The 14774-nt window shown below is 34.2% G+C and overlaps 1 protein-coding gene across 1 annotated transcript in view; it reads left to right on the top strand.

Annotated features, from left to right (window-relative positions):
• The window catches only part of LOC128046804 (platelet glycoprotein 4-like), a 37172-nt gene extending 28033 nt beyond the window's left edge, over positions 1 to 9139 (top strand). Inside the window, 6 exon segments of the mRNA XM_052639014.1 lie at positions 2393 to 2580; positions 3584 to 3702; positions 4862 to 4935; positions 5508 to 5562; positions 6386 to 6550; positions 9019 to 9139. Coding sequence (XP_052494974.1) covers positions 2393 to 2580; positions 3584 to 3702; positions 4862 to 4935; positions 5508 to 5562; positions 6386 to 6550 — 601 coding nt within the window. The 3' untranslated portion in view covers positions 9019 to 9139.
• The last annotated feature ends 5635 nt before the right edge of the window (positions 9140 to 14774 follow it).

Below are 14774 nucleotides of genomic sequence, written 5' to 3'. Positions count from 1 at the left end.
TTTTTAGAACATTACATCCTAAGATAACCAGACTACTGTGTATTCATTTCAAGTGCACATGGAACATTCTAAAGGGTAGACCACAAACTAAGACATATAATAAGCTCCAAAAAATGTAACAGTTTCTAAGATGCTTAGAAATTACTTTAAGCATCTTTTATGACCACAATGGCACGAAACTAGAAATCAACCACAAAAAGAGAAATGAGAAAAAATGATTACATGGAGACTAAACAACATGCTACTAAAAAAAAAAAAAATCTATGATGAAATCAGAGGAGATTAAAAATACCTTGAGACTAATGACAATGAAAATATAACCAAACAAAGTCTATGAGATGCAGCAACTGCAGTCATAAGACGGATGTTTATAGCAATACAGGTCTCCCTCAAAAATCAGAAAAGTCTAAAACAAAGTAACTTATCTAGAATACACTCACACAATATACACAAAAATAAATGCAAAATGGCCTAAAAACCTAGTTATAGGAAACAACACCATAAAACTCCTAGAAAAGGACCTAGGCAAAATATTCTCTGACATAAATAGCAGCAATGTTTTCTTAGGTTAGTGTGCCAGGGCAATAGAAGTAAAAGCAAAAACAAACAGATAAGACCTAATAAAACTCAGAAGCTTTTGCATAGCAAAGGAAACCACAAACAAAATCTAAAAAGGACTTACAGCCTGGGAAAAATTATTCACAAACAATCAAACTCAAAAGGGTTTAGTCTCCAAGAGATACAAACAGCTGACACAGCTCAATATCAAAACAACAACAACTCAATCAAAAAATGGGCCGAAGACCTAAATAGACATTTCTCCAAAGAAGACATACAGATGACTAATAGGCATGTGAAAAAAATGTTCAACATTGCTAGTTAGCAGAGAAATGCAAATCAAAACTGCAGTGAGGTATCACTTCACACCAGTCAGAATAACCATCATCAAAGCAGCTACAAATAAATTCTAGAGAGGATGTGGAGGGAAAGGAACCCTTCTATACTGTTGATGAGAATGTAAACTGGTGCAGCAGTTTTGGAAAACAGAATGGAGGTTCCTTAAAAAATATAAATAGAGTTGCCAGCAATCTTACTCCTGAACATATACCCAGAAAAGACAAAAACTCTAATTAGAAAAGGTATATGCACCCCAGTCTCTTAGCAGCACTATTTATAACAGGCAAGATATGCAAGCAACCTAAATGCCCATTAACAGCTGAATGGATAAAGACCTGGTGTATATATACAAGGGACCATTATTCAAGACATAAAAAGAATGAAATAATGCCATCTACAGCAACATGGATGAATCTACTGATTACCATATTAAGTGAAGTAAGTCAGAGAAAGACAAATATCATATGATATCACTTGTTTGTGGAATCTTAAAAAATGGTACAAATAAACTCATTTACAAAACAGAAACAGTTTCACAGACATAGAACATCAACTGACAGTTGCCAAAGGCGAAAGTGGAAGAGGGATAAACTAGGAGTCTGGAATTGACATAGACATACTACTCTATATAAAATAAACAACAAGGTCCTAGTGTAACACAGGAACTAGACTCCATACCTTGTAATAACCTATAATGGAAAAGAATCTGAAAAAGAATGTGAAACTCTTTTGCAACCTCATGGATTGTAGCCCTCCGTCCAGGGAATTCTTCAGGCAAGCATACTGGAGTGGATTGCCATTTCCTCCTCCAGGGGATCTTCCCAACCCAGAGATCAAACCCAGGTCTCCTGTACTGCAGGCAGATTTTTTACCACCTGAGCCACAAGGGAAGTCCAGTCACGTAAATATTTAATCTATATAAGAAAGTAGCTCTGAAAATGCCTTCAATATAACTACTCCATAGTAATTTTGAAACAAAAATTATTTTCAGAAGAGTTTGAAAACAAACTGGAGAAGGAAATGGCAACCCACTCCAGTACTCTTGCCTGGAAAATTCCATGGACAGAGGAGCCTGGTAGGATATAGTCCATGGGGTTGCAAAGAGTCGGACATGACTGAGCGACTTCACTTCACTTGAAAACAAAGGTAAAAATAGTTCATACTCAGGGAGGTATTGAGCCCTGGTGTGTCATAAAATGGGCTTCCCTGGTGGCTCAGACAGTAGAGAATCTGCCTGCAATGCAGGAGACGGGTTCGATCCCTGAGTTGGGAAGATGCCCTGGAGAAAGGAATAGCTACCCACTACAGTATTCTTGCCTGAAAGAATTCCATGGACAGAGGATTACAAGAACTTTTTTTCTAGGGAATTAAGCAAGAATTCTAACAAGATTATATCAAGATTTTCTAATTTAAAGCAATAATATAAATTTTAAAAAAAAATCTCCAGAATGAAGTTGAGGTTCCCCAAATGAAGCTCTTTCTTATCTGTGTTTAGGTCATTTTATGCTGTGTTTGGAGCCGAAATTAATCTAAAAGGAATCCCTGTGTATAGATTTGTTCTTCCATCCAGAGTTTTTGCATCTCCACTTCAAAATCCAGACAACCATTGTTTCTGCACAGAAAAAATTATCTCCAAGGATTGCACCTTGTATGGTGTGCTAGATATTAGCAAATGCAAAGAAGGTATGCAAAAGTTCTCATGTCACAATTCATGGCCTAATCTGCAATATTCTTTAAAATGTAAACTTCACTCAGGATTCCTTTTCTACAAGAAATCTAAAGTGAGAAAGCAGTAAGGGCAGAAAGTAAGGGTAATAGTAGGATTTTTTTTTTTTTCATTTTTGTCCCACTTTCAAGGCCCCAGTTGTTTCCGTGTTGCAAAATTTCATTTAGATAAAACCACACTGATATTTCCCTGAGCTACTTTGGAAAATGTCTCTCTAGGTCCTCTGCTCATTTTTTAATTGCGTTATTTTTTCAGTTGTGTGAATTCCTTGTATATTTTGGATGTTAATCATGTGTTTTGCAAATATTTTCTCCCACTCATTAGGCAGCCTTTCATTTTTGACGGTTTCCTTTTCTGTACAGAATCTCTGCTCCTTTTAGATATAGAGCAAATTGATAATAATTCTCAGAATACTCTGAGCATCCCAACTTATCTGTCTGACATTTTTCTAACTTTTTTACGCTAGGAAATGGTAAATAAAAGTAAGCATATTTCAAGATGTCTCTGAAACAAAAGTTGATTCAATCAATAAATTGGGAGTCTCTCTCGTTTTGCTCATCTTCATGTTGGAGTAGGTGAGAATAAAGAAAGAAAAGCCTAGTAGGTGATAATAAAGAAAGAAAAGCCTCTTAAATAAATTCTCAGAGACATATTACTGCCTGAAACATGAAGGTATATGGTTGTATTAATAACTATGTGTTCAGTAGCTAAGCTTTATATATTGAAAATAAACACTTAAGGGATAAACAACTGAAGTTTATGTTTTATTTCTGATCAAAAGTGATCAGATGTAATACTTTTCCCTCACCCTTATCCCTCAATTTCTATTCAAAGCAACTCTATGTTTCTTTTTCTATTTTTTTAAGTTAAAAAGCTTTATTTTCAAGGAAATCTTTTCTGAGTGCTATATGAAATGAGGAAAATAATTTATCCCAAATGTTTCTTAAACACTGTTTTCAGGAAGACCTGTGTACATTTCACTTCCTCATTTTCTACATGCAAGTCCTGAAATTGCAGAACCTATTGAAGGCTTACGTCCAAATGAAGAGGAACATAGCACATACTTAGATGTTGAACCTGTAAGCAAATATATTATTGATCTGATTGGTTTAGTACATTTTACTGAAAGAAAAATTAAAATTTCTTCTTTCTGTTAATCATATTTATGATATTTATTATATCACAATCTAGATAAATTAATTTTTTTAGTGAATTATAGTTGATTTACAATGCCATATAATTGCAGGTGTATAGCAAAGTGGTTTAGTCATATTTATATATATATATATTTCAGATTCTTTTCCCTTATTAAAAAATACTGAGTCTAGTTCCCTGTGGTATATAGTAGACTCCTGTTGGTTATCTAGTCTACATAGAATGATGTGTGTATATTTACTTACTTTTACTTTAAGGAAAATAATGTTGGCTATCTTCCTATTGTTGCTTATGAAATGCCAAAGTAACTCTATTTTATGTTTTCAACATATAAAATTTTACAAGCATTTTTAATTGTTCATAATTCATGAATAGAAATGATGTTATTATTATAATTGAATTAAAACAATTTAGTATAAATTACAATCTTATGCTCATTTTATACTTAACTGGGACTATTGCTTATATGAGGGGACACTGTAGATTGCAAGGAACTGAAAGATTTTATGGGTATATGTGCATTTATAGCAAGATATACTTAGCATCTAGAAAAATCTACTCCGTTTCCTGTACTGTAACAGTTTCAACTTTTAATTTATTTCAAATATTCTTTTCAAAAGTTAAATGGCATGCCAGAATTTTAGTAGCCACATTTCATTTTAAATAATACTAGAAGTAATGCTGTAATTATACTGATGATACACAGGTTCTGACTGAATATATTTTTGACCATATATAGTTCAGGATTTAAACTGACTATATGAGTTCACTACTATTGTTGATTTCCCAAAACCAATCACATAAATATCACAGATCTAACGAAAACCTTGATAGTAGTTTGAGCAAAGAAATTGTGTGTGTGTGTGCATATATACACATGTGTGTATACACTCGTGCATATACACATAAAAATGTAATAATGAAGTTTTATGTACATAAGATTTAATATGTTCAATTAATTAATTAATTTCATAAGTTTTAAGTACTACAGTTTCCCCTTAATTTCTATAACAATAAGTTTTGGCTATTGTAAGTGAATTATTTAAAAGAAGTTGGTGATTCTTTTAGTTTCTCTCTTTTTAGATAACTGGATTCACTCTACAATTTGCACAACGGCTGCAGATCAATATACTAGTTAAGCCAGCAAAAAATATTGTGTGAGTCTCTTCAACAGGTTCATTAAATTTTTAGTATTTTCTTGTCAGAAAGTGAATATATGTATGAAATTAAGCAGAAATAGTACAAAATTAAAACTTCTCTTTGGCTTAATATCATGAAATAATTACTAAATGCTTATAACTTTGTAATTTAGAATTATATCTAGTACCTATTGAAATGGTATTTATACATATTCTGGTATTAGCATTTGGTGACACTGCTCATTTTGCTAGTTGTCCAAATACTTCCATAACAATTGTTTTTAAAATTCAAGTTTACTGGGTATAAATTATCAAAAGGGAAAATATGTACTTACAAAAAGTCAATCTAGTTAGAAATCTGTATTAGAAAGATTTATAAGAATGAAAGATGTCTGAGAAACAGACATATTAAAATTTAAATGATTCATTACAGGGAACAAGAAACTTAATAATTTGTAATTTTTTAGAATTTTTTAAAATGTTCAGAAATTTCTGAACACTTATTTACACTAGCAGTTACTAACATTTGTATTAAATATTTGTATTATTTTAGTATATATGTTCATAGTTATTTTCAATGTTTATTACAGAGCATTAAAGGGTCTGAAGCAGAACTATTTGGTGCCTATTCTTTGGCTTAATGAGGTTAGTATTTTTATCTGTTAGTCACCAAAAATGATAAACATAGAAAAAGCTCTCAAAGTTTGAAAATAGAATATACATGTATAGAATTTGAAGTTGTATATGTTCCATTACTTATATGAGCGAGTTTATATATTATTAAATATATAAATATTTTCAGAGAACCAAGTTACACAGAAATATCAAAGTTTACATTAGTTTCCAGTGCTTTTATTTCTGGAAGATGAAGTACTTCCTAAAATTTTAGATTAGTTTCATAATACGACTAGAAAACATTTTTCTTATCATACTACTTGTGCTAAGAAAGAGGCATGGATATATGTAACTCCAAGAACTCACTGTGAATATTATAGTGCTAATAACAGCAAGTCAAGCTTATGATGAGCAAGTAAGAATAAATGTCAGCAGTTTATCCAAGTACCTGACAAGATATTTTTAGTACAAATCATGGAGTCCATTAACCACAGAATTAGGAAAAGCACTGCAGAAATCTTTAGAGGAAAGAAACTATCGACCTTTGCCATTTCCCTCTGTCACTAGGAAACATCCTTTGAAAAACTTAAAGATATTTCCATGAGACTGTTGTATAAATCAATAAAGTCAGTGCATATAACATGTTCAAGGAAGGAAAATTGTATTTCTCTTTCTAAATATTCAACCTTTACATTTATTGCCTTCTTTGATATACAAAAGGACTTTCATTGGCTTTTCTTATGAAGATAACTAACACAGTGTTTTCATAAAGGACTGATACAAAAGTGGAGAGTTTTGAGTAACTTGTTAAGCTAATGAAATGAAATAATGCTAATAGTTATCTTGATTGCAGACTGCCACTATTGGTGATGAGAAGGCAGAAATGTTCAGAAATCAAGTGACTGGAAAAATAAATCTCCTTGCCCTGATAGAAATGATCTTAATGAGTGTTGGTGCAGTGATATTTATTGCTTTTACAATATCATACTGTTCATGTAGACTGAAGAATGCAAAATAAGTAAGTAAAATATATAACAATATATATATGGCTTTAGTAACATTCATTTATATATTACTTGCTATTTCATCAAAAAGGGGTTACAAGTTAGGCTGTAAATATTTCTGTACATGTCTGGCCAACTATCATTTCTGATACGTCCTTGAAGTTTTGAAGCTTAATGAAAATTAAAACATCAATGAATCCGGGAGGAATGGGCTAAAATAGGAAATTGTCACACGATGTGTGACAAAGAATATTGCACAAAAGCTATATATGTACTTCTTATTTCTAGCTAGTTAATTATATTAAAATTACAGCTAATTAACAGGTCACTAAGGAAATTTATGTAAAATTGAAGATGGTGGATATTTGGGGAGACTGGAATTTACAAGGGAAGAGAAAATAAAAAGGAAAAGTAAATAAGCTAAAAATTAATGACAAATGAAAACAATAAATGATAGAGATAAAATAAGATAAAATATGCCACTTTAAAATGAAAATAGCGTATTAATATGAACAGGATTGTTGCATATATACATGCTATCCAAAATCACAATGTGCACCACAAATATGTAATGTGGAAGCCCTAATGAATGATTACAATACATGAGCTTAAATTGAATATAACAGTACAAGAAAACAGAAGACAAACAATGTTTGTAACAAAATAACATTACTCAGAGCTTAAAGGAAAAATCAGATAAATACAGACAGATTTGAGTTTTGGCAAAAACTATAGAGATGTTTTAAGCCCCTGTGCTTTAGATGTGCTTTAGGCACATGCCCTCTTATACACAGAGGAATGAATGCCTGAATGTATCTTCCCTAAGCCTTTCTTTAATAATCATACATGGCATAGGTGTGACCCATAGTTTCTATCTGCCATCTTTCCAGGAACATCAAAAAATATATACAATCAAAGTAAAAGCAATTTACTTGCTATGAAAAACCATAACTTAAAACAAGTCTTGTTGCTATATGCTTCCAGTCCAAGTGCGTATTTTAAGTTGTCTTATGTAGAAATTCTGGAGCTGCTATTGATAATTACTGAGCTTTTAGTATATGCCAAAGTCATGGTAATGATTTTACATGAATTATCACAGCTATTCCCTAATAATATTTTATGAGTTTCCAATAAGCAAGGATTCATTAGCATCCATTGTAAATTATGGAGTCATTTCAGAAAGTCATAAATTTAAACAGAGCAAAATTGTCCATTTTTCAAAGTGTGATATCAGTCAAAGTGAATGTCAAGAAAAATTAAATGGAAAATTTGGACCAGTTTTTTTTTTGGATTATGAGATTTTGAGTTTGAGCCTAGGAAGGCACCTCAATCTTTCTTTCTGATTTCTGTCACTACTTACTAAAAAGAAGACAGGACAATTCTGCCTACAATCCATTTGATAAGAATGTATTCAAAATGCTAAACTAATACACTCACATCGTAACACATAAAGGATATATTGCATCACCTTTAAGACCTGTCATCAGTCTAATAATAATTAAACAAAGTAATTTGTTTAAAATTACTTGTTTTATTTTTATTACTTGTTTTATTTAATAATTAAACAAAGTAATTTATATAATAAACAAAAAGATCATCCACTGAAAAATTAAAATATAATAAAAGTTTGTTCAAGTGGAAAAACATGCTTTTCAAAATGAAGTACAATAGTGGTAAATTTTTTTCTATATTGTTCTCTACTGAAACTACATGAACAATTTCATCAGTGCTTAATGAGCCCTGAACATCAGTTATCATGGTTTTGTACCTGGCTATATGAAGGCGAAAGACTGAAAACTTCCCAGAGTTCCTTTCTCAACATGTATTAATATACTGGTTTGCCTTAACATCTGATTGTTACAAGGAAAATTATTGCTTTTTACACAATGATAGATCTTTTTTTTTTCTTTACAGATAGAGAAGAAAATTTTTTATGTAGATTAACTTATTTACTAGATTTAGAAAAATCCCAGATAATAGATTTTCTTAAACAAGCCTCAGTTTTGAATATCACAATAATTATGCCTTTTGGAAGATTTATAGATAATTCAAAAAGAAGGAGATGGATGTACTAGTGGGAATAAAGCAAAGATGGTAGAGTGAAGGTGTGGTTTTACTCAATGGATCACAAAGAGAACAAGCCAACAGTCTTTTCTAAAGTAGCAGTACATACACAACTAAACGGAGGATGGTCTGAAGGGACAGTAAGGAGTGGAAATGCTCATGCAGAGCAGATATAATAAGTGACCCTCCTTATCTGACTGTGTGCAGCTCTTGAGAGCTGGGGAGGAAACTTCCATGTTCCCTGGAACAGGAAAATAATTGCTTTATCCATAAAGTGCATCACAGAATTTTTCTCTCCAGCTTGAGAAATTGGGCTAATCACTAGAAAATATGACACTTTCAGTACAGAATTTAAACATTACCTGTTTCATTTTTCCACAGCTCTCCAGTAAGAACTTACCTTTCTTTTCCTTTCCAGGAAGCAAATGAGTCTTTGTGCACCATTTACATCAGGACCATTATTAATATCGACCTACAAAATGAAGATTTAATATGCTTTATTTTTGCAAAATATACCTTATGGTTGAATAACTTGTGTCACTTTTTTTTTTTTTGCACTGAGCAGTAGCACATTTCAAAGGATTATTAAAATGTCATTAAAATCCATACTTTGAACAACCACAAAAGCACCTTTTAAAATTCAACATGTTCACAATGGAATGGATTTCAGTTTCTACAGATGTGGCTTGGGTACAATCCAGTATTTTTATTTCTCCATGGGATCTTCCCAACCCAGGGATTGAACCCAGGCCTCCTGCATTACAGATGGATTCTTTACCCGCTGAGCCACCAGGAAAGCCCAGCTCTTCTGGAAATCTGAGCTAATTTTCATCTTTCTGCTCAGCTGCATACAGCTTATGCTTGGAAACTTCAGAATGCTGTGCTATTACTAAGAGGTGTAAATGATAACGCAGATATTATGGTGTGGAAGATCATCAAGTACATAATGTGCATTCAGAGTTATTTGTTGTAATATTTCTTGCTTTCTTAGTCACCCCAGAAAGACTGGTTTCAAACATTAAAAGATGCTGTTTCTCAAAATCTTGCGCTTTGTGCAATTCCTGTTGTGTCACAAAACATTTACTCTAGTTTTCTATCTGATTATTCTATCTGAATTTTTATTTCTTATGAATCTCTATTTCCTTCTGAAATATTATTTCTAAATTCAACCTTAACAAGATTTTTCCTTAGCTAATTTTTGAGCCAGTTTGGGGAAAATGAAATAAAAAGATACTTGGCCATGCTTTAGAGTCGCAGGACTTAAAACCTAGATTATGAAGGATCTTTCATTTTCATTAGATGACATGTTGGTAGGAAACCCTGCTTTCCTCAGCAGGGGTTCACTACTGGTTGAGACCACAAGTCCTCCTAAAAAGGCTCCCCATAGAAAGGAAGATAGACCACATTCTTCTCTGTGTTTTAAACACAGGTTTATAGCATAAACTGTTGGTAACTACTTTGCTTGGATAATAAAATCCAGAATAATTTAGTTTCCTCATGTTAGCTGCCAGGCTAAACCCTGAAAACCTCACACTGAGATACCACCAATTCAGAATGATATTTTGAAAATCTGAAGATACTCAAAACATATTGATGTAATGTCCTTGCATTTAATTGGGAGGGAAAAAGTAACCTCCCAATGTATGAACCAAGATATTCTCTTCAGATACTTAAAAGTCTACTCTCTTTGCATTAGGATATCTGTGGACATTCTAGTCTAAGAGAAATACAAAGGAAACTTTACTTCTTAAACTAAGTAGGACTGGATGCTGTAAAGTAGAAACTCTTCAAAAGAAGTGGATGAAAATTACATATCTACCTCATGGCAGAACTGCATAACCAATCAATAATTCATTTTTAAATTTTCATATGAAATGCATACCATTGTATGTAGGTACCAGGAAAATGATTTTCACTTATGTGTCTATAGGTAAATACATGCATATTCTAAACTCTATCATTCCTCACCATGTTTTCTCTAAACTCTATATATTATTTATAAAAGGAACAAGAACTCATACTCAAACATTAGCAAAATACATGAAAAATACCCAATAGAAAATATACTTCCTTTAATACGTGAGACATAGATTTTTTACATGAAAAATGGATTTGGATGTGTGTATGTTTCTGTGTGAATGTGCGTGTGCTGAGTTGGGGGTGGCATTTTTGAAAATGTATTAAACATGTGACTTGTTTGACCAAGGCAAAGTGTAGATGTACAGATGGATGAATCTTCATTCTTTACTCCATAGAAAATCTGTACTATTTGGTAAAGTGGCATATTTGCATTCTAAAGTATGCTTAATCTCTATTAAACTATAGTTGCTCAAAACTGAAGTTTGAAAATGAATAGCATGTGCAAAGGAGTTAACCTAAGTTAGGAATCTATAGCATCTTAAAATGGGTGTGCGCTGAAAAGAATGTGAAGAAAGAGAACAATCTACATGACTTTCAGTTTTCAGGAAAAGTAGTATAATTTAAAGGAGAAAAAGGTGTAGTAATAAGGAAAGCTGGTTATCCATGAAAATTTGTTCTTGTGAAAATGCTGGATATTTGCATTTGGAATTTTACACATGTATTAACCTGTCTATCATAATCCATTATCAACGTCTGAACTATACACTGACCATATTTAGAGCTGGAGTTTGTTGCAGGTGTGTTTCAACGGTCAGTTCAGAGTTTCAGGTTGAAGTTCAATATATCAGATACACTGTGACTGCTTTCTCTTTGTCTGCCTCTTCAGGCCCATCTACAACTTTAAATAACCACTCCACTTAAATAATCACTGTCTATTACATATTTCTGCATATACAAATGGGATTACCTGTTTGCTTTTCTGAATTATTTGCAGTAAGCTTAACTAATGAACTAATAAGGAGTTAGTGTTGAATACTGATATCAAATACATACAGGCATACTCTGCTTTTTCCTTTCCTATCTCAAAGGCAGCTGCAGTTTTAAATATTTGTGAAAATAAAAACTCCCTCTATTAGAAAATGATTTGCTTTCCATTTATAATTTTAAATGTGCTTTACTTCAATACTGTTTGATATGCTACTATAATTGTATATTTGCTGTTCTGTCTATATACCAGTTTTGACATATTAACTCCTGTTTTATTTTCCCAACTGTTCTCAGATGCTAGTAAGCTTATATGCAAATATTTCAGAAATGCTCCATTCTACACTCTCAAGAAGAGAACTGTGACATAGTTAGGACAGACATAAATGTTTTATTTAAAGTCTTGTTTTTCAACTGTGTGAAATCCGAGTCAGATACATTAGCATTACCTATAAACTTGCTAAAAATGCAGAATCTCAGTTGCCAACTCAGACCTAATGAATCAGAACTTGTAGTTTCAAAGGATCCCAAAGATATATATAAGAAATTGGAAGAGTCCTGATTTAAGAAAGATTGAAACTGAATTACCTGTGTCACAGGTTTATTTGACCTGTTCACGGTAATAGTTTGATCTATCACCAGACTGACTAAAAAGATAAAGAGAGCAAAACTACAGAAGTATAATGAGATGAGGGGAAATCCAGCAGACTTTAAAATTTTCTATAAATATTTCACTAAGTTTTGCCCATTGCCTGTTGAGCTTGTAAATGCTATTTCCAAATGGTGCAATTCAGTCCAGTTCGGTCATTCAGTCATGTCCAACTCTTTGCGATCCCATGGACTGCAAAAGGACACGCCTCCCTGTCCATCCATGAGTCGGTGATGCTGTCCAACCATCACATCCTCTGTCATCCCCTTCTCCTCCTGCCTTCAGTCTTCCCAGCATCAGGGTCTTTTCAAATGAGTCAGCTTTTCGCATCAGGTAGCCAAAGTATTGGAGTTTCAGCTTCAGCATCAGTCCTTCCAATGAACACCCAGGACTGATCTCCTTTAGGATGGACTGGTTGGATGTCCTTGCAGTCCAAGGGACTCTCAAGAGTCTTCTCCAACACCACGGTTCAAAAGGATCAGTTCTACAGTGCTCAGCTTTCTTTATAGTCCAAAACTCACATCCATACATGATTACTAGAAGAACCGTAGCCTTGACGAGACAGACCTTTGCTGGCAAAGTAATGTCTGCTTTTTAATATGCTGGCTAGGTTGGTCATAACTTTCTTTCCAAGGTGTAAACATCTTTTAATTTCATGGCTGCAGTCACCATTTGCAGTGATTTTGGAGCCCAAAAAATAAAGTCTGTCAGTGTCTCCACTGTTTCCCCATCTACTTGCCATGAAGTGATGGGACCAGATGCCATGATCTTCGTTTTCTGAATGTTGAGCTTTAAGCCAACTTTGTCACTCTCCTCTTTCACTTTCAAGAGGCTTTTTAGCTCCTTTTAACTTTCTGCCATAAGGGTGGTGTCATCTGCATATCTGAGGTTATTGATATTTCTCCTGGCAATCTTGATTCCAGCTTGTGCTTCTTCCAGCCCTGCATTTCTCATGATGTACTCTGCATATAAGTTAAATAAGCAGGGTGACAATATACAGCCTTGACGTACTCCTTTTCCTATTTGGAACCAGTCTGTTGTCAGCTGTTATGTTCAGCTCTGTTGCTTCCTGACCTGCATACAGATTTCTCAAGAGGCAGGTTAGGTGGTCCCATCTCTTTCAGAATTTTCCACGGTTTATTGTGATCCACACAGTCAAAGGCTTTGGCATGGTTAATAAAGCAGAAATAGATGTTTTTCTGGAACTCTCTTGCTTTTTTGATGATCCTGCAAATATTGGCAATTTGATCTCTGGTTCCTCTTCCTTTTCTAAAACCAGCTTGAACATCTAGAAGTTCATGGTTCACGTATTGCTGAAGCCTGGCTTGGAGAATTTTGAGCATTACTTTACTAGCATGTGAGATCAGTACAATTGTGTAGTAGAGCATTCTTTGAGTATATTCAGATGGTAACAGGAATTTATAGGTTCTATATGGCAGAGTAGAGGGTGAGGTGGCAGTAACTTTGTACTCTCAAGATTTCTGAAATGTGTTATTTGCTTTGCTTTACAATATACATGACAAATATCCATGTTTACTGTATGTAAAGTAGGAGATAGGTCACGGGTAGGGCAGAGATACTAAACTCTGGAGATACTCACCAGAGTTTATCTGAGATGGAAATTATGCATTGGAATAAAGGCACTCTTGAGGACCCTGGAGCTTTATATATCACATAAACTATAAGGAATATATTAATAGCCACAGAGCTTTAGCCCAACCCTAAAGCTGCCAGAACTTACACAGACCTGGGAAATAGACTCTTGGAGGGCTCAAACAGAACCTTGTGTACACCAGAACCCAGGAGAAAGGAGCAGTGACCCCACAAGAGCCTGACCTAGACTTGACCGTGAGTGTCCAGGAATCTCTAGCGGAGGTGTGGGTTGGCAGTGGCCTGCTGCACTTAGGGGCACTGAGTGTAACAGTGCCTGCATGGGACCTTTTGAAGGAGGTCCCCATTATCTTCAATACCTCCACCATAGTTTGGCTCCAGGTAAATAAAAGGGAGGAAAAACAGCCCCACCCATCAAAGGAAAATTGGATTAAAGATTTACTGAGCATGGTCCTGCCCATAGGAACAAGACCCAGTTTCCCCCTCAGTCAGTCTCTCCCATTAGGAAGCTTCTATAAGCCTCTTATCCTTCTCCACTGGGGGCGCAGACAGAATGAAAACCAAAATCACAGAAAACTAACCAATCTGATCACGTGGACCACAACTTTGTCTAACTCACTGAAACTATGAGCCATGCTGTGTAGGGCCACCCAAGATGGACGGGTCATAGTGGAGAGTTATGACAGAATGTGGTCCACTGGAGAAGGGAATGGCAGACCACTTCAGTATTCTTGCCTTGAGAACCCATGAATAGTAGGAAAAGGCAAAAAGATAGGACACTGAAAGATGGACTCCCCAGGTCAGTAGGTGCCCAATATGCTACTAGAGAAGAGTAGACAAATAACTCCAGAAAGAATGAAGTGACAGAACCAAAGCAAAAACAACAGCCAGTAGTGGATGTGACTGGTGATGGAAGTAAAGTCCAATGCTGTAAAGAGAAATATTGCATAGGAACCTGGAATGTTGAGTCCATGAATCAAAGCAAATTGGAAGTGGTCAAACAGGAGATGGCAAGAGTGAACGTCAACATTTTAGGATCAGTGAAATAAAATGGACTGGAATGGGTGAAT

Source organism: Budorcas taxicolor, chromosome 4 (assembly GCF_023091745.1).
Source record: "Budorcas taxicolor isolate Tak-1 chromosome 4, Takin1.1, whole genome shotgun sequence".
Taxonomy (NCBI): Eukaryota; Metazoa; Chordata; class Mammalia; order Artiodactyla; family Bovidae; genus Budorcas; species Budorcas taxicolor.
Note: the sequence above shows the minus strand (reverse complement) of the source record. Positions and strands in the feature narration are given on the sequence as shown.